Below are 24,034 nucleotides of genomic sequence, written 5' to 3'. Positions count from 1 at the left end.
TGTCAAGTCATCCTCATTTTTTTCTTTTACAGTCCAAAAATGCTCACAAGTGAGCAATATTTACAACTCCTTGGTATTATTCTGCTTTTTAACACTGAAAATTAGAAATCAAATCCAGATTCTGCTGTTCTCTTTGACAGACATTTTATTACTTTCTTTAACAGCTTTTTAAAATTACATTTCTTAATAGCTATTTGGTTTGAGGATGCTGAGGTTCATTATATTTCTATACCTGAATGAAATAGATTCATGGTCACTTAAAAGTGGGGTTTTTGACAGTGTTACTCTGACATGTGCATTGAAATGCCTTCATAGCAGAGATTCTATATGCATGATTCCAAACATGTACTTGTCTTGCACCTTCATCTCAGAAAACTATTTCACATAAGGGATTTTATTAGTTTAATGTAGGTAAACAATATTTTTACTTGTTTAAACATAATTTGTTCACCTTGTACTCAACATATCTACATCTGCTGTACTTTTTAAAAATATTCGTATATTTTTTGCATTATCTGTATGTTAGTAAGCTTCAGAGCTTCTCCAAAGAAGGAGATAATCTGAACCTTGCAAAAGTATTTCTGGCTGTTAGGTTATTCAGCCTTTAAATTTTATTTTTTTCTAACATTTCAAGAATCACCACTCAAATGGCTCCTATTAAGTTTTAGTGCAATACTTAAAGCTTCTTTTCTTCAACTGATTAAGAAGCCTCCAAAAATTAGTGGATCTTAGTCTTCCAGTGCCAACAGCTTAAACTGCTTTTCTTACAGGCCTCATCTAAGAGCACAAATTTCCACTTCACATGGGAGAGCAGAAAATGTTTTGGCTTAGTCAGATCAGTTCAGACTCACAGCTCTGCAATTTTCTTCACCTCATGTTTTCTCCTGACTAGGAAATGCACGTAAAACAGCCCAGTGTCTCTCCAGACTGCACTCCCTATGAAAGCCGACACCTGGAACCAAAGAGTGATCCCTCCATTTGCTCAGGATCTTTGCAGGTAGCAGTGCAAACCCTTAGTAAATATACAAATATCTTGAGCACCCTGGGTCCCACTGACCCCCTACTCCCAGCCTACTTCCTCACCACCTCAGCCTTGCCAGGATATTGGCTAGCTTGTGCTTGGGCCAGCCCCACTGCCTGGGCAAGCCCAGCCACCATGGCCAGCCTGTCCCACTCTCATTAGTCATGTCCTGGCACTGTGGCCTCCCTCATCTTGGCACACTCCCATGTGCTGTGTGTCCCCTTCCCACTGCTCCCTAATGGCTCTGCTTGAAACAGATGCCACCATTCCCTGGCAGCTCAGGGTTTAGGATGCTGCCATGATGTGTCAAATCTAGACACTCATTAACTGACACTTTGGGTTTCCTTAATCTCTTGTGTTAAGTCTTGCATGCCATAACCTTTGTGCAGTATCCTGTTTAGGCTGGGCAAGAGAACTAGATATCACTTTGCCTAACTACCTTATAACTTCATTTTATTTCTCATGGTGCAAATAAAGAGCCTATCCCACTATTTGTTCAGCCTAAATGTACTTATTGTTTATTCCTCCAGAATAGCTTATTTTCACTGGACTACATTCCAATTAATTCCTGTTTTGATGCTGTTTCCTGGGGTGCCCAGAACATCTGATAATACATGGTGTTTCTAATAGCAATGCTTACTGTTTTTTTCCCAACGTAAGAATATCATGTTTTTAAATATTTTATTACTCTTACTATCAAGTTCTGCTGTGTTATTTTTTTCTACAGAGCCTCTCAAAGAACAAGCATGACACAAAGGTACCTTGCTGGGAAAGTTGCCCACCAAAGAGAGCACAAACATGGTTCTGTCTTCCTGGGAGCTTTGTCAAACTATGCTGACCCCTTCAACTTAGAAAAACCCTTGTTGATATTATCCTCCAATACTTCACCCTTAACAGAAAGTAAGTAAACTATAATTCTATACATTTTCCTATTTTCTAGTCCTAAATACAAAATCTTTGTGTATCCACTGTTTGCAGTGAATGATGTCCCAGAAATTTTTCAAATCACTGTGCAGTGAGCTTATACACTTCCTTCTTTGGGCTTTGTTCTACACTGAAGAATTTTCAGATCAGGAAGTCCCTCCAGAACATTATTGTTCTGGGTGGGCTGGCACTTTCAGTCAGCAGCTCTCTTCTTAATTTTCCATTTTTGCTCTGAATACTAATTGTGGTCACATTCTACATGAAGTGCAGAACCCCAGCGTTATTCCACTCAAAACTCACAGCTATCTTACTCAGCAGGAACTGACTTTGAATGATTACAAGAAGTACAGACTTTACAACTAGTCACTCTCAATATATAAGACTCTAGCTCTGCATATAAGTTGTGTTCAGACTGCCTTCTGCACTTAGAGAATGTTTGGGTTCTGCATGCATTTCAGATTTATTTTTCTCTGTGTGTGTGTCTGCGTCAGGGTGTGTGTGTGCGCATGTGTGATTTAAGCTAATCAATGATGCCTCTATTTTAAGTGTGTGCAACAAATTGTCTTCTCTCTGTCCCATTCCAGAGCACTGAGGATAGAAACATTTGACCCAGACTGCCAGTTTGAAGCTCAAGCTTAGAGACCTCAAGTACACACTTCCTGGCTGATCTCATTGCTCATATATCGAGCTCAGACTTGGCTGGAATCTGGAATTGGAAACCAAGGGAAGGACTTGCATCTCGCTTCTGCAGACAGTTTAGACTGGATGAGCTTACGCCAAATGAAATTGCAAGCAACTCACATTCTGGCACAGTTTAATTAAGAAACTAAAGATGAAAAAATCCAACACAAATTCTCTCTGAGAAACTCTTGCCTTTTAGGCATAATTCCCAGTAACAAACTGTGCAGCCCAGGGTACAGGAACATGTGGGTTTAAAGATGTCTGCGTAGTTCTCACTGTTATTGGCAGGAGAGCTTGTTTTCATAGGTGCAAACTGACATAAATTAAAATGATGTCATTAAATAACTGTACTGAATATGTCATTAATTCAAGGTTAGATACGGACAAAGGAAGCTGACTGTAAAAAATGGACAGTAGATTCCAGTTCAATTGAATCAGACCCATAAACAATCTTATCATAAACCTTACTTCATACAAAGTTCTTAATAATAATTTATCCACTTGTTCCTCCTTCCTTAATATCTGTATATTTTTCAATTTGTCTCAGTATGATAAAACCATAACCGTATGTGTGTGTGTCTATGCATGTACATACTTGTCTGTGTGTACATAAATATATCTGTTTGAAAAACCACTCTAAGTTCAAATGCTAAATTTGACTTACCCCAAAGATTAATCTAGCCTTGAAAAATATTTTTTTTCCTAGCTTGCTGTGAAACCTTTCAATTCCACATTAGGAAACACTGATTTATATACTTTTATATTGCTCAATTTCTCCACACAGGTAATTCTGTAAGATGGGAACAGCAGGATCCATCAAGAGATGACCCAGTCCAGCCCTCTTCCTAAAGGTAGGATTATTAATATTTCTCTCATTTTTCACAGGTTGTTATCTAACCGGCATTTTCAGACCACTAACAATGCCAGCTGAACCAATCAGCCCTCCCTGATGTTTGAATTTTCTTCCTTCATATTTAACCTGAAACTTTCTTCCAGAGTGTGGGACCCTGAGTTATCATACAGATATAGGCATCACAGCATTCCTTCTTCCTTTTAAAAGCCTGCTATTGCATTGTGTTACTCTCCTTCACACAATTTTCTAGATGATATTAAATAACATGAAGTATTACTTCATTTTTCTAAAACTTCCTTGTTGCTCTCTATCCCAGCTGCCCTTCAGCTAGGATACACTTCTTGGAAGGCAACACAACTAAATGCAGATACAGAAGTTTATGAAGAATTAATCAACTTTAATTTTTAACCCTCTACTAAGAGCAGTAGTTTAGTATTCTTTTGGTACACAATGTATTTTCAGTTACATAAATACCTAGTTTGGAGTTTTACATCAGAACTGAAATATGGATAAATACTACACATAGGTAAAATTGTGGTTTTTAGAAGAGCTTTGAATCATATAGAACTTTAGAGTCAGACCAAGTAAGACTATCACAATTACATAATATGATCAACCCCAAACTTGAATTTAGACAACAAGAAACTGCTATTGGCTTAATTAACCATGCTGATTCTAATAAAAATTCTGTGTTTGTCTGTTTTCTTTCTACTAATACCTAAAAACATCGTAAAATAGTTTAAATTTGAAGGGACGTAAAAATGTCAACTGGTCCAACTTCCTTGTCATAAGCAAGGCTGTTTTCAACTAAATCCAGTTGCTCAGAGCCCATCCTGAATGTTTCCAGGGATGGTCATCGACCAACTCTCTGAGCAACACGATCCAACGTTTCACAACCCTTAATGTTAAAATGTCTTCCTCATACCTAGTCCAAATCTCCCCTCTTCTAGGTTAAAGCACCTTGTCTTACCACTACTGATAAAATACTTGTCCCCTTTTTCCTTACAGGCTCCGCCTTAGTACTGCAAGGCTGCTACAAGGTCTTCCCAGAGTCTGCTCTTCTCTGGACGGAACAAACTTTCATCTCTTAGCCTTTCCTCACTGGAGAGGCTCTCCATTCCTCTCACTATTTTTGTAGCTCTCCTCTGGAGACACTGGCCAAGAGGTCAATGTATTTTCTGTGCTGAGGACCCCAGAGCTGGATGCAGCACTGCAGGTGGGGTCTCACCAGAGCAGAGCAGAGGGGCAGAATCTCCTCCCTCACCCTGCTGGCAACATTGTTTTTGATGCAGCCCAGGACACAATTGGCTTTCTGGGCTGGATGTGTACATTTCTGGGGCATGTTCAGCCTCTTATCCGCCAGAATCCCCAAAATCTTATTGGCAGGACTGTCCTCCATCTGTTTTTCCTGAAGTTTGGATTTGCGCTGAATGAATATAACTGCCTATAACACATGCAATAATCATTCATCAGTCCAATCATTTCATATCAATACTTAGTGTGGCAAAATGGGAAGCTCATCTACTTAATTGAAAACCTCTATCAATATTAATTTTATCCAAAAGTAAAAAAAAAAGTTATAAGATGAAAGTATATTCTGGAAATCATTTATCTGTAGTCTTTATGAGCCAACTATTTTTCTATACTTTCCCAATAGAAAAATGCTGATACTAATGATTTTTTCTCTTCTGAAAACCTTTCCTGAAGAGAACCCTTCAACATTCATCCATGTGTCATTCTGATGATGAAACAATTACATATTCAGTACAGTCTCCTCACTGAGGTTATACAAAAAAAGCCCTTATCAGTTTAAAGGCAGAGAGTAGTGCATATATAAATTCTATTTTCTAAAACCTTTCCTGTCCAATAAAAGACAGCTAGGAAAAGTATACTGTGGGGTGTATTTTACACAGTGAATGCAAGTAGGTGGGAGGCATAAAGTTGTTCCTGTTGCAAAGAGAGGAGAAGTGGTAATGTAACCAGCAACAATTAATGCATATCATAAATGTTAAGTTATGGCTAAGAGAGAAAATCAAGGGGAATCCAAGAAAAGTATTTTTTAATTCATTGCAGCCCTCTCATGTTTCTTACAAAGCCCTGGCTTGCTGACTGTGGAGGAAAAGAAATGAGAACACTCTTTTTTTCTGTGTCTCTAAACCAAAGGAATTAAAGGCTTCATACGGAGGAACATTAATTTACTTTAGGTCCATTTTCAATGCTCCCAGATGAGAAACAATGATGATCCCAGGGAGCCAGCAGTGCCCCCTTAGTTGTCTCTATGTTAGGTGTTTGAAATATATTGAAAGTTAAAATTATAACATTACTTCCCACTTTAAAACACACATTGATTCTTTAAAAATATGAGCAAAATTAAAGATGAATTTAAGAAAATTACTTATGGCACAAAAAACACATTAGTATTGCCCAAATCATCATTTATGAAGAAAGGTGGTTATTTTGGCTGAGATGACAAATTACCCTTCCACAGCAGAAGGAAAAAAATAGTTTACAGTTCAAGCTGTAAAGTTATTAAACGAGATCTGACTGTACTAAGAAATGCACAATATATTAGAAAAGGCAATTTCTTAAATTAAATGGCAAATCAGCAAGTGGATGAAGGACTGACCTTGGATCGGGGTGGTGCTCGGATGTACCATTTACAGTCTACTGCTTCAGTTTCAGAAGCTTTTCCTTCTTTAACAATTTGTACAGATTCCACAATTCCTTCAGGTCCTCCCATCTCAAACTCACAAACTGAATAACAAAACACCAGAAAAAATGAAACCTGAACAGCAAACAAAAATGTTTTCTACAGCAGAGTATAAAGACCTCCAAGTTAGAAAAAACCCCAAAAACAACATACCAACCTGGCAATGGCTTCAAAACGCCAAGGTCCTTAAAATCTGGATCTTCAAAATAGAGAAAGACAAAATTAGTTTGGTTCAATATCTAGGATGTTATGCTAATATGTACAAATTTTATAATGCGCTTTAGTTATACAATTATACTTATTGGAAATGGGAACTGTTTCAAAACTATGGCAACACAATAATTATTAATGCAGAAATTATTGATGCCATCATCCCAAGTTATTTTTTTCTGTTATGAAATCGTGCTTTTCTCTGTCTCTTTCAGATGGGTACAAAAATATTTCTGCATACATTAGCAAGTGAGAACATCTCATAGCTAACCACATGACATTTTAATACATCAGTGTAGTGAAAGAAGATATATTCACAGATCCATTCAGAATCTTTTTGCCTATTTTGCATTTTGAAGAATAACACTCAACTTAACTAGAGAAATCCAAACTTAATTCTGTGTTTATGAATACTCTGCCATCCCTACTGACCAAAAGGAGACTCTTTTTTTGTCAGGAGCATCCTTTTGGTCTTACCGGAAAAAATTACCATAAGAATTACCATTAGAAGTCATTGTATGAACAAGTTAATAAGTCTAATATGTGTGCTATTTTCCATCAGATAAACATGATTGTTTTTACTATCTGAGAGGATTTGTACCATGCCTTTATAGTCAGGTGTAATACAGAGATGAAATGAGTTTGGTCTTAGACCTGTTCTTCAATAGATAACCATCCATATACAAATCATCATTTCATGAAATTTGGCTCAGGTTGAACATACTGCCCAAAACCTGATATATGGGAGGCTAAAGTAATTCAAAAAGTGATTTCGTAGAATAGACTGGTCTTGTCTGAGAAATTTTTATCACTTGCACTGCTTCTCTACCTAAAATGAATGTTGTGCACTGTTTTTCTCATTTACACAAGAAAGTGATCTTGTTTCAGAACCGAGTCAGTGTAGAAAGAACTATAAATAAAAAAAAAAATGAAGAAGAGAAGCTTTGGAAGAAGGACATGTATCAAATGAAAAAAATTAAACTCACAACCAAGCCACAAAAATTGCTGTTTCCCTCTAGCCTTAGTCAATTAGGAACAGTAAGAATCATAATCAGATAATAAAACAAAGTAGTCTAGTGCTGTATAAGCAAGATCAGCCATTTTATCCTAAGTAGTCAAAATGTGTCAACTTCAAAAACTGGAGCTGTAAGATAGCTTTTTATATTGCCCCTCTATAACTAGGCTGCTGTTCTTCTCAAATTTCTTTTACAGTTGCACAACATAAATCATGAGTAAATACTTGTGAACTTACAGGACTGCAAATATAGCTGAGTAGGCAATTAGTATTAATTGTTACATATTTTTAGAGATCAGTAGATAGATATGATTACCAGCAACACTAAAGGTAATCAAATATTTCAGCTAATGTACTTGGGGTGCTGATATCTAGCTCTGAAAGTGAGATACTTAAAGGAAATATACTTTTACTCATGGTTTGAATCACCATCCCAACAGTATCTCATGTAACCCTTTCATTTCTTCCTTTTACTGAGTTTGCAAGGATTACCTGATTTACTGAAAACACCACATTAGTAAAGTACATAGGAGGAAAGAAAGCAAAAACTGTCCTGCCAGAATTTTCTCCATATGAGGTTTTCATATAAAGCAATACTAGAAGCAAGAATCCAGGCTGAAGTACCATCTAGACCATATAATTTGACCCACAAAAGAACTCTAAAAGTATGTTCTCATTTAACAATTCAGTAACATTGGAACAACACATAGAGAAATGCACAATCTGTTAACATTGTAGAAATATGGTAGACCTGCTCAGTTTTAAAAAAGAAATTTTTGCAAGTTCTCAACATTTCAAGACTGAAAGGGAAAAAAAATCTACGGCACCTGAGGTGGCTACCCTTCATTAAATACTGCTATTATACAAATACTACTATAATAAAAACAAAATCTGTAATTAAGATATTATCACACGTGCTTAAAATTCACCCATGTTTGAGCATACTTAACTAGCAAATATTTGCTTTTTAAACAGTGTCCCATTAAATGGATTCGATTTTAGCAACTCTTCTGTATGTAATTCCATCAAATTGTTATTCTCAGTCTGGCTCAAAACATTAATGCTATGTAAACACTGACTGGCTTGATCTTCCAATAGACAGACCAAAATCATGTTCCTGTGAGGAAAACACCCAAGACTGGAAAACTTTTCTGTGAAAAATAAGATGGGTTACCCATAAGTAGAGGAAAAAAAAAAAAAAAAAAAAAAGAGGCAAATTAGGAAGCAATATGGAGCTGCTAGAGACAATCCAACAGAGGGTCATGAATTTTTTTAAGGGACTTATAAGGAAAGGCTGATAGAGTTGGGACAGGTCACTCTGGAGAAGGGAGGTCAGAGGTGATCCCACCAACGGGCACAAAAACTTAATGGAGAGGCGCAAAGAGAATGAAGTCAGGCTGTTTCAGCAGTATCCAGTGACAGAACAAGATGCAATAAGCACACATTGAATCACAGGAGGTTCCATCTGAATATCAGGAAACATTTCTCCAGTATGAGGTGACTCAGGACTCAATAGCCGTCTAGACACGATCCTAGGCAAACGGCTTTAGGTGACCCTGCTTGAAAAGGGGTTTGGGCAACTCAACCTCCAGAGATACTTTCTGAGACCAGCCTTTTCTGATCCTCTGATTTTGTAATAACTAAACAATAGAATCGGATAATAGTGTAATAGCCAATCAAATGTCTAGCCCTGTTATCTGAGATAGCAGCAGAAGTTGGACAAATCTCTATCACAATGCAGACTTGGTTTTGTGGACTTTGCTCTGAGTTGCAGAAACACATACAGGCCTGGTTTTAAAAAGCTCCACTAGGTCTTCACATCCAAGATTTTGGATGCTAGCTTTGGAATCTATATTTTCCATGGAAACCATTCTACATATCTTTATTTTTCATTTCACTGTTTCTATGCCAGAAGTCTGGCTCTTCTAAGCAGCTGGCAAACATGAAGGAAAAAAACAGGAAACCAATTGTGAGGAGTTAGGGTACCTGGTTAGGGTACCTACAAAATGAAGAAAATTGTAAAGTTAAAAGGCATTGCACATCAACTGGATTAAGTCTTCAAAAAGTATATAAATGACCTTGTTTAAAAGTACACTGCAGCATCTTAAGGGATTACTCAGCAGAGGTATATCCACACAGAAATATGTTTACCCACCCATGCATGCACGTACACATGTAATGCCTTACTCCATGCCACCAACACAGAAAGTGAAATTGTTTAAAATCATATTACTTGAATAATTTCTGTAAGACGTAGGAAAAATACATAAAGTTCAAACTAATTACTAGCAACATGATGTTCTGCTGGTAAGTATCATTGCAAATCAATTTTAAAAGATCATATCTTGAATTAAAAATTCCATGCTTATATAAAGATTGTTCAACTTGTCTTCAAAGAGAGATGGCACAAGGCTTTTAAAAGTAATGTTGTAATACAGAAAAATTAGAGTATTTTTACTCGTAAAAAGGCAAAATTTCAAAGTACACCTCACATTTTATTCATCTTTCCTTAGCTTTTCATATAAAATTCATCTGGGCACTTTCTTACCTGGCAAACTTCAAACCTGCTGCTTTCACTTATAAAAAATAATAGATATTTCACTCTGGAAGTCAAAAGATACAAGTCAAAATTTTAATATCTCTTTTAACAATGGAAGATTGAATTTATGTGTTCCTGATTGTATCTGGATGACAGTATCCTTAATTACACACTTTTTTTAACATCTGAAGTGCAATACATGCAGTAAAGAACACGAGCAATTACTGTACAGTTAAAAGTCAAGAGGAAGGAAATGTGTAATACAAAATTCTGGTGCTGAATAACTTTTGAAGTATTTTTCTCTTTTCTTCCATAAATTAGATGTAGAAGAATTATTTGAATAAACCATACACTACAAAGGGTTGATGTTTCAAACCTAAGGGGTTTTTTGCCATTTGTGAATACAAAAACCTCCTTTTAAATGGATACATACAGAAAGTAGTCACAATAGTTTGAAGCCATATTTCCTAATCAGAAGTAGGGAAACTGTCCCCTTTTATTCAATGATCAGACAGTTGTAGATATATCTTTTCACTTCTCTGTCTGACTATAAATAGGTATTCAACTCCTATCCATCAATATTTAAGTAATTTTAACACATGCACATGTTTTTCTGTCAGATAACTTATTAGAGACCTGATTTTGCATGTAAATACTCATAGAAAAGTGAAGAGAATAGCACTATACAGAAAGCCACTAGTTATTTATCTGTAAGTTTACTAAGTCAGGTTCTTCTCCAATGATTTCTGGGAGCCTAAACCAGCCTTGTCGTCTTGAGGGGTGCAGTATAGTTCTCTATAAAAGCAGAGCTAGCACAGCTCAGTATAGAAAAGCATGATTATTCTAAGTATTTTATATCATTGCCTCATAGTATTTGATGATAGAGTAAAAGTATTGGAAGATGTCCAAAAGATAAAAGATAAAAATCTCAAAGAATCACTTACATAATTCCAAAATAGAAAATAATTTCTGTACGCAAACATTTTTTTGTGTGGTGTTCAAAGGAAACTTAGCTATTCTGCTGGGGAGTGTAAAGAAAAAGTAGTAGGGAAAAAAAAATGAAGTTAAATTGCTATGCAAAACCCCATAAATTATTTCTTATTAGCCTAAAATGAAATTTGTTCTGATGGCTCCTTTCATATTTGTAATCTTCTTGAATCTTCCATATATATTTCTATATTTGTACTAATGATATCAAAAAAGGGTTCAAAGAAAGCCTATAGTTTGCTAGACACTGTGGAAAGTTCTGTAATAATTAGAGTTGTCAATATTATGTGCTGTATTTGCTCTCTATTTTATGTGTTTTCTTTTTGAGGACAATATTGTCATCAATTGCAGCTCTTTTGAAGATTACATATTTGTAACATAAAGTAATGCTTCTCAAATTTTTCACTTCTTAAGATAGTCATGAAATAACTCAATGCTTGCATGAGTGCAAGCATGTAGCAGTGAGTATGACTCCCACTATTTCACCTTGAACATCTACCTGCCATTAAATCAGCAAAAAGTCATGTGAAGGCAAATATTGTTGAAATAACACAAACTATTATCCAAAAGTTTGATTTCTACAATACCTTCTTTCTTTTTTAGTTTTTTTTGTTTGTTACTTTATTACTCGCAGCTCATACTACAAAGTATTTGTTTAGTGTAATTATTATATATAGTGATTTGTAAACTAATTGTATTGCTATGGTGACCTCAGTAAAATGAGATATACTGCAAGTGTCAGCAATAGTTGGACATTTGTTTGCCAAAATTAGGTGTTTATTTGTTTCATTGCAATCTATTTAGAAAGAAAAAAAAAAGACAACATAGGAAAAAAAATAAACACAAAATAAATGTCTTTGAGTAACTTTTTGCTAAGATTAGTCAAACTGAGCAGACAAGAAGCACCTGAATAAATTCCAATGGAACAGAGCACATGGTAACAGAAGTTGCAGTTAAATTTCTGTTTTCATGCAGACAAAGGCAGGCTTTGAGATTTTAGCCTGCTTGTCTGCTGTCTATTCTGCATAGTCCATACTTTAAAAAGTAGGGACTTTCTCCCGTGTAAATTTTGTTATGAATGGGAGCCATTCAGAAAAGCAAAAGGTCACATGAGATTCCAGGTCTCATCCTCAAAGGGTGTTTCAACACTTTGATATGTGCTCCTAAATCCCAGAAGTGAGAAGTGCTTTTTGGAAGTGTCCTAGTGACAAAGGAGAGCAAGAATGGGCAACAATGCCATACTCAGGCTGATGAACGGAAAGAGGAAGTCCTGGACCCTTGCTATGCGTGGGATCATTTTTATTATGTTCAATATTTACACTAGCAGCTGAGCACTCCAATTAGGCATTATATTCCCTTTATGCAGCACACTCTGTGTGGAAATGCAGGGAAAAAATGATCCCATGATGAATATTTCAAGGGTGGCATGTACCTTCACCTGCCGGTTTCCCGAAAATATTGAAACAAGACTGAAGGAGCTCAGGAGTCCACTTTATCTGAGTGATGCAGCCTTGCTGTGACAGTGCAGCTGACTTGACTGCCAGGACTGACTATCAGTCAAGGGCAGCACCTTGTCTGTGTCTCCCCAAGATAATATCCTGGAGGCTTCCTGTAATTGACTAATGGTCTCTTAACTGGACTAGGAAGAGAGATGTGCAACGCTATAGTAGTTTTCCTGAATAATGTTAAATTCTAAGTATTCCTAGTCATGCAATTTCAGCAGGATCCTACTAAAGGCTCAGGATTTGTCTCATAATTTTTTTAATACATGGCTCCTAGCCCTGTCCAAGGAAATAACACTTTAAGTTCATGTCAGAAGACTAGGGGAAAAAATAAGCCCTAATGTTTAGCCACAACTGAGTACCAGGCATTACTTCTGCAGATTGAACTTATTTACACGTGGTTATTTCTTGCTACCACTGAGTGCAGAATCTGCACATGCTTTTCAGGATATTTATGCTGTACCAGTCTGCTGGGTGGATTTCTCAGGACAGAAGGATCTTATGAGAATAACTTTGTGATTTAAAATAGCCTTTGTTGTTTTCATAGGAGAAATGTTTTCTCCTAGTTTTACCTCAGAACATTTAACAGAATGAATGCATTCACTGCAGTGTTCTTTTGAACAGCTACATATTTAGACCTTTTATAGTTCATGCTGCTTCAAGTAACACTATATAACCTGTTGTTCACTGCACATTGTGGCACATTTCCAATTAAAAAAGAAATACAACACAGTGTTTACACCTAGTAATATTCTCCTGCTGTAGCTGGTCATGCCAGTGATGGCATCTTTTTGAAGATAACTGCCTCTCACATGAGAAACTCAAATATCTCTCCTAGTTTCCAAGTGTGAATAACTCACTTTCCACTTTAACAAGCAAGTTCTTCCACTGTCTCCAATTTTTTTTTTTCTATTACAGACTAGCAAACCACCAGGTGATCTTTTGCTAAAGTGAAGAATTGTGTCAGAGAGCGCCAAAGGGAACTGAATTGTGTTTGTAAAAACAACTGCTTGCTTAATTGCCTTAATTGCCATATATCAGGAGGAGATGAAACAGACAAAATGCTACAAAAATTAGGATTGTTAGAGTAGAAACAAGTGAAATAGCCATAGACTGAAAAAACCCCATTCATTAGTTTACTGTGGAACTGCTAGATTTTTTAAAGTTGTTGGAGGAATTATATTCTAGTACTCTTCTGTAACAAAGTCATTGTATGATTCAAAAAGTCAATGTCACAGGATGTTTTTAAAATGTATTCTGTATCCAGGGTAGCAATCTTTAGGATCAAAGGGAAAAAAAATCTAGGTTTTCATCCCCACTGGAACCTGAATCTTCTCTTTCTAAAGGAAAAAATTAGAAAAAAAAAGTAGCACATATCAAAGGAAAAGCGAAATTTATTTTTTAAACCAAATTGTCACCTCCAATTGTAATTATATATGCCGACCACAGATACTTTCAGTGAACAAGAAGGAGAATTATAAAAGCCAGACAGCTCAGTGAGTTGCTGAGACAGGCATATTAACACCAAGTCCCAAAAACAACTGTGGAAAGAGTAAGCCTTCTGTCCTGTCATTTTAGAATTCATAGCAGTATAAATTTCAGTGACACCAGATCTTTCCTTTTTCTTCTGCTACTCTTACGAGGTTTTCTGGCTAGAAACTGTCCTTTTAGGGAGCACTGAGCTGTTGATCTCAGCAGTTTCCCCAAATGTACAGAATGAGAAGATGTGTTTTTAAGAACTTTAGCTGCAGAGTATACTGGGGAGGGTCTTTGGAGACATTCTAACACTTGTGCTTCTTCATCTTTTTAACTGCATAGGGCAGCAGCTCTCTCTGAGGAAATGTTTCAGAAAGAACATAGCTCTGTGTTAACTGTGAATTCCCAACATAATTACCCACTTACATTACCCACAAACATGAATTTTACATTTTATTATACAAGGTAACATTCAGATATTAAAAGGATATAAATAATACATTGGATGTAAGCAACAATCGTTCCCTCTTTTACAGTATTATGCAATTCAGCTTCCCCTGAGGTTATGGGAGGAAAAAGTTTAGACAATTTTTGGTTAATCTAGACTTTACAGCCAGGTTTTTTTGCCTTAAAGTTAATGAGCTTCTGGTTGGCTCCTGAGAGTGACATTCACAATTTCATGAGAGTTACATTCAGCTTTTGTTCAAATTGATAATTTTTCTCCAATTTCATGCAATTAAAAGCACCAGAGAAAGTTCAAACTACACTTAATTCTTATACTGACCTAGAGTTGACATAAACTGTTAGAAACAAGACAGAGGCCAGCTGTGATTTCTATTATTTTGATGAGAAAAGTTCTCCTGTATGCTTTACTAGGTAAACCAAACACAATTCTTACCAACTCTAGCCCCAAACTTTTCCTCTGAAATTAACAACTAAAGATTGTTTTTCATAAACAGCACTAACATATGTTTTACTGCACACCTGTAGGAAAAAGTCAACATGAAAATAAATTCTAAATCAGGGGATATTTTCTTCAATATTTTTTACTTTTTCTTTTAACAACATTCTTCTAGAGGATCCTCAGTCCTCTCTAAGTAGCACTTATGCCACATGGTCTGTGTTCACAAAATGACTTCAAAGTGGTTTGTCAAGAACATCACAAACAAGTGATTCTGTGGGTAAGTGGAGATTTGGAACCTAAAACTCTTTTGTCTCTGATTTTTCCTTACTCCAGAAACTCCAGCTTCTGCTATTCCTAAAGAGTGATTATACCAAGTATAGATAATTTTTTCAATTCTATTATCATTACTTTGGATTTTAGGTTTAAAAATTATTGTTTATATGGAATTTAACTGATTTACATTTTTCCTCCTCTGATCAATATCTACTGGTCTGAAGAGGTAATTTTCTTTTCACTGGATTTGTTCATAATTTTAATACAAGTTTGATTCTAATACAATACTGATTCTAAAAGAAGCCAGTTTAGGCCCACAGTCTGAGCTGAATTTAGCAATTGATTGAGCCCTACAATAACTGACTGGTTCAGCCTAACACAGAGAATAAATAGTGATCTCCAGCATCACATTAATGAAAAAGACTTTGTGATTCATTGAATCACAGTTTAGAAAGGCAGTGTTCATAAGTCCTTATGCCTGCTTTACACAATACCCAATATTGCTATGTAAGTGGCTGGAGACACAGGGAAAAGAACAGCCAAGTGGGTGCTGATTAGAGATTGTCTAGTTCTACCATTGATGAGGTAATATTTAGGAGGAATGAGGTCTCAGGAGAGTTTGGAATTGCAGCAGAGGCAGGTCAGAACATGATGGCCAGTCACATCTCTCAGGATTGTTAAGTAGGAGTCAGCTGCTTACCCAGCAAGTAGACAATAATTAAATTTCATTTGACCAGATCAAGTTTTTGACTGCCAAATGGCAGGATTTTTCCTAGCTTGATTTAAAAGAGTCATTTAAAGTTCTAGAGATAAAAAGAAAAAAAAAAGTAAAATATAAATTAAACATTTCATTTAAAAGTACTTGGTAAATCGTTGATCTATATTTGTATTGAAATATCACTAATATGCAATATTCTAGAATAAAAATAACTGTTTTATTGCTAAAAAGTATTTGTGTGGAGGATGCACATAAAATTACAGAGATTTGATTTAGAGATCCAAACTATCAAATCTGATTTTTAAAATCCTAGGCCAGTATGTAATTTGTTTAAAAAAATTATAAAAATATTTTGTAGAATTTCAGTATGGAATTCATAGTAGCAGTTAATAACCAGTTGTCTAAACCTCATAATGGAATCAACATTTAGGAATAAAATTTTTTTAGGAAGTATTTTCTGCATTCTCTTTTAATATTAGTTTTCACATAGACTTGAGAAATGAGCTACAGGAAAAGAAAAGAAAGGGGAAAAAACCCAAAAGAAAACAAGAGTATAATACAATCTTTTGTTAACCCACATACTGCAACCAGCAGATTTGATAACATTGTCTCTTGAGCTTCAACTATCAGATAACATCTGGCAAATGATGTATGTAAGTCCTGTTACACAACATCTTCTGGCTTCTCAGTGTCATCTAGGGGACTGATATGTGACTGGCATAACACATTTCACACTGCCTGCTTCTGTCATGCTAGTACAAAATTTTAACAATGGATGTGTCGCAAAAACAGTTTATTTATTCAGGAATTCTCAAAAAATATTTTGCCATTCCCTTTTTATCATCTTATTCATGAGTCAAGCAAACTTTCTTAACAGAAATTCCTGGATATTACATAGACTTTCGGTAACCAAGTATTCAAGTAAACTTTTTGCTTCTCTAATTTGTAATGACCTCTGGAGCAATATTTTTGAAGTGTTGATCAAAAGTATTTGCTTACTTATTTTCACAGTTTTGCAATGAATTTATTAAAAAATTAATTGGAAGTCAATTTTACAATGTGTATTCCAAACCATTTTTTTCTCATTGAAGTTAAAACCTCCTCTACAAACCTGTTGAGGAAACTACAATGTCAGACATTCATCTCCCTAGTGAATTGCAGACTATGCTGTGGTCGTGTAAGCAATGTGCATTTGAAATAATCAAGAGGATTTTGCAGAGAAATATTATTATTATTATTATTATTATTATTATTATTATTATTATTATTATTTATTTTCTCTTTCAAAAAGCTATCCATAAGTACTGCTCCATTTTTATTTTAAAAAAGACCCTTTGACGGTGGATGCACAAACAAAAGTTGTAGTGGGAATGTGGTAAAAAATGCGCTGGAAATTTAATTTATGTTTCAAATTTTAAATCCAAGGAGTGGAACCAGTACTCACTGCAAATGACTGCAGAACTTGTATCACTTCATTTTACAACTTGTGAATCTGACTGACCAACTGAGTTGAACCAAAAAAGCTTATCTGAATTAATTATGTTCTAAGCAGATGGTGATTGAAGAAAATAATTTCATTTCAGACAATTCCAGGGTAGCTTTTTTAGGGACAAGGGTATCTAGAGGAAGAATAGTACAGGAAGACAGAAAAATCATTAATCATGGTTTTCTAATTCCAACAAAAGCTCAGCTCTACTGTAACAGAATATTAAAAAAAAAAAAAAAAGGAAAAACTGAGTGAGTAAGTTGAACCTATTTAAGGCTATATTAGTTTGATACTGATCAAATGGAGAAATGCTGAATTGATATAGATCTACCACATAATTTGTGTGAAGGTTGAAAACTAGTTTTAATTCATTAAAAGAGTTGAAGAAATGGTAGTTTTGCTCTCCAAAACTAACAGATATTTAATTTTTACTTAGTTCCCTAGACAGAAAGGTACAGGACAGTCTTTAAACATACTTACTTTAAAGTAAGAACCCAAGCCTAGAGATTGCCTGGATTTCGGCACATGCTTAGATGTAGGCTTCCTGAAATTCTTTGCTAAATTGAGACTAGATTTAGTGGCTTGTCAGTGCAGCATTTGAGTATAGTAAGCTTAAGCAACTGTTCTTTGGAATTATCCTTGGGCATATCAGAAAGTAATTTCAGAGATTTTTGATGGATTACAGTGTTAAATTATAGTAGCTGTTATTTTTATTTGGCCTGAGGACCTTTATGAAATGAACAGGTTTTGCAGAGAAAAAAATCAGGACACCTAGCATTTGGATTTGTCACAACAACAACAACAACAACAACAAAGAAAAAGTGCAAATTGAAAATAGGTACACATTGAACATAAATTGAACAAAAATTTTTTTTTTATTTTCCCAAACAAAAGATTAAGTGTATCTCTATCCAATGTGAACTAATAATACAAAGAAAAAAACCTTGCTTAATCTATTCAATAGTCACAAATATTAAACAACACCCACAATGAGCATGTGACCCTTGCATCAACCTAACTATATTGAAAATTGAATCCTTTTAAAATTAGCTTCTCCCGACCTCAATTTGTCATGATAATTTTTAGGACAGGACACCTTATTGTACAGGTGTCATTAGCCAATGTTTTGATAGGGAGTTTGTTTGTATCTCCTCAGTGTATGTATAAGATAAAAGTATATATGGTGAAAGGAAGTTCTCAGAAGGTTAAGATAGGCTATAATTGTACAGAGAGGGAGAGAAAGTGAAAAAAAAGGATTAAACAAATCAGACTAAGTCAGGGTGTCCATAAACTTGATTCAGAGTCTTATTTTCCAGGAGTTTTGTGTCTAGCAATAGATATATTGGCCAGATTTAACCATAGAAATGACACCTACTTCTCACAGAAATCATTGTATGATCTGTTTCTCACATGAAAAAGACTTTACATGATAGTATTTGCCTACCCCAAGACAGCAGTAGGATACTAAAGATTACAGGCTCTTCAATATCTTAGCACATAATAGGGGGAAAAAGAGAAGATGGATCAAAGGCATAGATGCTCTAATGGGCAAGATAACTTTATTTGCAAAATATTTAAAACAAAATTTGTGTCAAAGTTGAATGAAGTTGAAGTTGAATCTTATTTTTAGACGTGACCATCAAAGAAACTCAAGTGTGATATCTGAAATAAAAGTATTACATAGCCTGCATTATCAACAAGACAGTAAACAAATCAAGATAGGTCTCAGCCATCAATATGGAAAAAGATATATTAAGATGACAATAAACACCTACTAGAACTACAAATATGCAAATAATATTCAATGGCATTCACCTCAGTACTGGTAGGCAAAAGAGATTCTCTGGATTGTCCTGTTTACAAAAATATGAGTACTGCCCTTGGAAAATGAACCAATACTAGACAATAGATGAATGTACATAACAAATGGTGGCGGAGGATTTGCTTCTTATCTGACACATTTTGTCATTTACTAAACATTGCGTACTGCCAAAATATTCAGTTCTAGAAACAGAAACATGACTCAGTTTTGCAAAGATTTAAGTTTGCAAAGCTACTAAGTATGGGGCAAAAAGCCTGTTGATTAGTTCCAGGCAACTGAGGGACTTCTAACACCAGTTGGTGTATATTTCTTTAAGGAGAATTAGCTAGAATAACTGTATAAACAGTAAAAATTCTGTTAAGGAAAGGTAAGTATCTTAATAAAGATCACTATTTATTGCTGCTAGATTTGAGAAATGCTCCATTAAATAAATTAGACAATAACTAGAACAATCTACAATCACAGTTACTTGAACCTATGCAAAAACATGACTGAAAAGAAATTATATAAACATGGGTTTTACCTAATATATACTGACAGCGAAAGAATCAAACCTGTCACAACTGAGTGGCTAAAAAATAGTTTTTCTGCCCCAACAGATGGGGCTCACTCAGACTGATTAGACAAAAGCACTGGAGCTATTGCTAAGATTTATTGTCTATACTAGTAATATCTTACAAACCTGTAGATACAATGCATAAAGATGAAATTTGAACAGATTAAAAAAAGTATTAGTGAAGAAAAGAAATTCCTTCAATGTCAGCAGAATCTCTCAAGATATCAACATTTCCAAGGTCCCTAACAGAAACTATTGCAGACAACAGAGTTGTCAGGAGGAGACCACAACACAACCACCCAGGAGTGCATCCCAATATGAGCTATTAGAAAATCTAATACATGAGAAAATCAGATGACCTGGAAAACCTTTAAAGAATAATCAAAAACTCCTTATTCATTACATATGAGACAAGAAGTTTCCAGTTTTTCCCCTGAAGAAGTAAGTGCTATAATGTTTGAAAAAGAACTACCAAGTAACACAACACCAGGCTTTGGAGGTGCTGTTTTGAATGTGGGTAGTGAAAATTTTCATTGTAAATAAGTTGATTTTAAACATTTGTGGAAGACAACTACTCAGGCTTTCTGTTCAGCACAAATTCCTTATTATCTTCCCTGATCTGCCATTTCCAAATGCTTCACAAACATTACAGAAAAATCAAGAATTAATAGGGAAAACAAATTTCCAGGGCCCACTGGTTATTTCCTGGTTTTATAAGTGTTCAAAGCAAAGGGTAGTCACTTTATATCAGACCTAAGGTTAAGCTAACTCAGCATAGTATTTACATAAAGTCAAAAGTTTATCCTTAGGGAAAAGAGGATAAGAAAAAGACCATATTTAAGGAAAATCCTCTGCTGCTTCTAAGATTTAGATTTAATTGTTTTGTAACAAGTAAAAATATAAGCTATTTATAGAATGACAACGGTATAATAAAAATGCAGCTTACTCTAAAAATGTTGGTTTTCTAGGACTAATTTTGAAGCACATCTAAGCTGCCTAAAGATCCCTCACAGGTGCTTCAAAAACACTGGCAGAGAAAGGAGGCTTCTCTGAAAAAAATATTTATTATTACAACATCATAGTCACCATTATTGGTGAGGTCACTTACAAATGAAGAAAGGTGTTTCCTGTGGAGATGGAATAGAATTATTTGCACCTGTACTGCTATAGAATATCCTAGTAAACCTTCTCTAGAAGTCCACGTCCAGCTTATTATGGAATGAATTCAGGGAAGGGATTTTTGTAGAGAACAGGGTGCACTGATGGCAGGGGAAGCAGTAAGTGTCCTTAGTTAAGTTGTCATTTTTCTTTACTCCAGTGCTAGAAATACTTAAAACTGTATCTTATATTTCTCTTGCTCTTGTTTTTACATCAAAGTTCAACAGTGTAGGGATTTAAGCGTCCAACTTCCTTCTGTAGGTAATATGGAACTCCCAGCTCACAGGGATTTCTAAACTAGGAAGTTCTGTATTTGCCTTTTGGGTATTGTTGAAAGAAACATATAACTATGTGATGGCAAGACATAATATGGGATCTGAGAACCCCGTGAGACATTTTAGGTACTTATTTATTCCACATAAGGAATTCTTTTACACTTGAAATTTAACAGAAACCTGTGATCATTATTTTCAATGCAATGCGTCGTCCTGCTTGAGAGAAATTCCTTTCCTTTCCCAAGACCAGATGCCCTAATGCCTTGTAAACAGTAATGAAGTGCCTGACTCTTATGAAGTGTACTTGTAGAAGCACAATAAAAGTCCATAACACCAGGAAGCTGCTTATAGCAATTTGAAGTGCTGGGAAGTTATGTCTCAATAAATAAAACAGATTCACACTTTCCATATTCTTTTGACATCACATGGTTCTGTCTCAAAAGTTTAAATGAAGTTATAATGAGTAATTTCTCATCTTCCAAACCGACTCTGATCCCAAAAGAAAAACATTGTCTGGTTCAAAGTTAAATGGCTCTGACCTTGTTTGTCAGTTCTCAAAAAGCTTAACTGGATTTCAAGTTGCTAAAAAGTGATGGTCATTGCTGATACTAAATTAGAAGTAATCAGACCAGGTTCAGAAGAGTAAACAAAAAAATACAAGTGACCTAGCTCACATGACTATTCAGCTATTCCAGATGCCTGGAAAATATCCCTTACTTAAATACATTCAAGGCAGAGGATGGACATAAGATGGCAAAATCATGTGATAATATTTTAGCTAAGTTTTTTTTTAGAATTGTGATTGAATTTAGTAAATTCTCATTAAATTTTTCATGAGTTCTAAAATATACAAATTCCCCAACGAGGAGGAATTTGGGTTGGTTTTTTTATTTTTTTCCTTTAAGATAAATGACATAATTATTCTATTACTCTGACATTCACTGTAATGGGAATGTAAAATTACTGTTACTCCAGATAGAAAGTGTTTCATATTCCACTTTTTGGGACACAAGAGTATAAATCTTTTTTTTTTGTTTTCCATTACCAGGCAGTTGAATAGAAAACATTACTGACTGACGTTTATATTAATGAGGCTAAATAAAAACACAGATGGCTTCTACTAAGTGAAGGAACTGAAAGTAATGATGTGCTATCTTAAGCCACTGTCCTGCAAAATCAGGGACCAGGATAAACAGAAATCTGATTATTCTAGCTGAGCAAGAAAGCCCAGATAAACACAGCCTCTCTCTGCCTGAATTCTTGTCTGTATTTAAAAAAAAAAGAAAAGAAAGATTGTTTTAGAAGAATAGTTGTCAATATTTTGAAAAAGTACTTGAATTTTTCTACACAAAACAGTGATTCAACACCACTTTGGGAGACAGTCTTGAGATGAAACTTTTTAGAAAAAAATGAGTGTAATAGATTGAGTCAAAGAACACAGATCTGTGAAATGAAATTTCAGGTGTAGACCTTTCAGTGGCCCAAAGAATGACAAAACAAGAGCAGGGATGAAATATCCTCATGTCATGGGTTTTTCCCTAGCCAATCAATATTGTATTCAAAATGAACCAGCAGGACCTGAAAATATTGTAGCCTGATATGTGTTTCTCTCATACATCAGATTTTTTTAAAGAAGAAGCAACTGAATATGATTAATCAGAATTTTAACATAAAAAATAAAATCATAATAGTATATAAAAATTAAAGAAGTTTTCATTTGTTTATAAACTCTCATGTATGCAAAATGGTGGAAATTTACATCAAAATGCATCTGATTATTACTGGTATTAGCTGTAATTATGCAAAAGATGAATACTTTTTCCTTTAGCCCAGAGTTTTGACATTGAAAATAGTCTATTATACCGTACATGCAACTTCATTCATCTACATGTCTCTTAACACTATAATTTAGGAATGACAAAAATGGAAGCCTAAATTATTCTCTTAATAAGGAACTTTTTGCAAAACCTTCAGTAGTTTTACCAGTTTCTGGGTGTGTTTGTGTTGGCTATGTGTGTAGCTCTGATTTTGTTGCTAAAGTTTTTTCTTCTGCAAGTTCTCTCTTTTTAGAGTACTGAAAAGTCCTCTAAAAAAAAGGTTCATTTAAAAGGAAAAGAATGCATGGCAAAAGGGTTACATTTTATTCTGAAACCACAGTCCCTACTGGTCTTTAATTTTGGTGGATGGATTTCCAACCATTTCAGTACCAAAGAGTCAAAGAAATTATTGAACAGAAAAGTTGCCGTAATTGCAAATTATTAGTCTATACCTTAGGATATTTATATATAATTTCTTTTTATAAGACTTAGTCCAATCTAAATTTTAAATGCCTTAGGCACAGCACTCTTTTCATTTGCACTGACTAACAGATCTTCATTTCAGCATTTGTCATTATATCCTAACTGATCTTTTTTTCAACTTCATCCCGTTATCTGTTTTTATACACCCTGGAGACATAGTAAATAATTTCTTTCCCTGTTTTTCCAGGTACCATTCAAATGACAATAAACATTTGCAGCTTCAATTTAGTCAAATTTACTTTTTATTTTTTAAATGTTGGCACACACCCACATGCTTGACATCATGTCTCTTTATTCTCCATTAAGATCTCAAATGCAAATGAGGCAGATGAGAAACACGTCAGGGGTAAGGGGGGACTCTCAAAGAGTGCTGATACTTAAGAAACAACTGCGTTGTCTCTGGATGAAAAAAGCCTCCTCTGTAGGTTGCATTTAGGAAGAGTGTCCTGCTTTCAACAAGTGAAATGAGTGGCAACAAAAATCACATCTCCCCTCTTCATTCAGCTGCTTGAGACAGGAGCAGTTTCCAAATGAGTCTTTGATTTGGATCATTTTCTTTGAATTCTTTAAAGAAAGATTAGCTGAAAATTTTCTTCTGATCTCTCCATTGTTCATAATTAAATG

General features: G+C 35.0%; 1 protein-coding gene across 6 annotated transcripts in view; it reads right to left on the bottom strand.

Moving 5' to 3' along the window:
• The window catches only part of NETO1 (neuropilin and tolloid like 1), a 75,705-nt gene that overhangs the window by 35,804 nt on the left and 15,867 nt on the right, over nucleotides 1-24,034 (bottom strand). For 5 of the 6 annotated variants that reach the window (XR_005255812.1, XR_005255813.1, XM_038127855.1 and 2 more), the window contains exons 5-6: nucleotides 6,347-6,388; nucleotides 6,106-6,233 (exon numbers count right to left, since the gene is read on the bottom strand). Coding sequence is in view for 4 of the 6 variants with exons in the window: in XM_038127855.1 (XP_037983783.1) it covers nucleotides 6,106-6,233; nucleotides 6,347-6,388 (170 nt within the window). In the remaining 2 variants the exon portion in view is untranslated. Of the gene's footprint in view, nucleotides 1-6,105; nucleotides 6,265-6,346; nucleotides 6,389-24,034 lie in introns of those variants that run through there. The other variant, XM_038127857.1, reaches the window with a different exon arrangement.

The sequence above is a fragment of the Motacilla alba genome, chromosome 2 (assembly GCF_015832195.1).
Source record: "Motacilla alba alba isolate MOTALB_02 chromosome 2, Motacilla_alba_V1.0_pri, whole genome shotgun sequence".
Taxonomy (NCBI): domain Eukaryota; kingdom Metazoa; phylum Chordata; class Aves; order Passeriformes; family Motacillidae; genus Motacilla; species Motacilla alba.
This window is presented reverse-complemented; position numbering and strand designations above follow the sequence as displayed.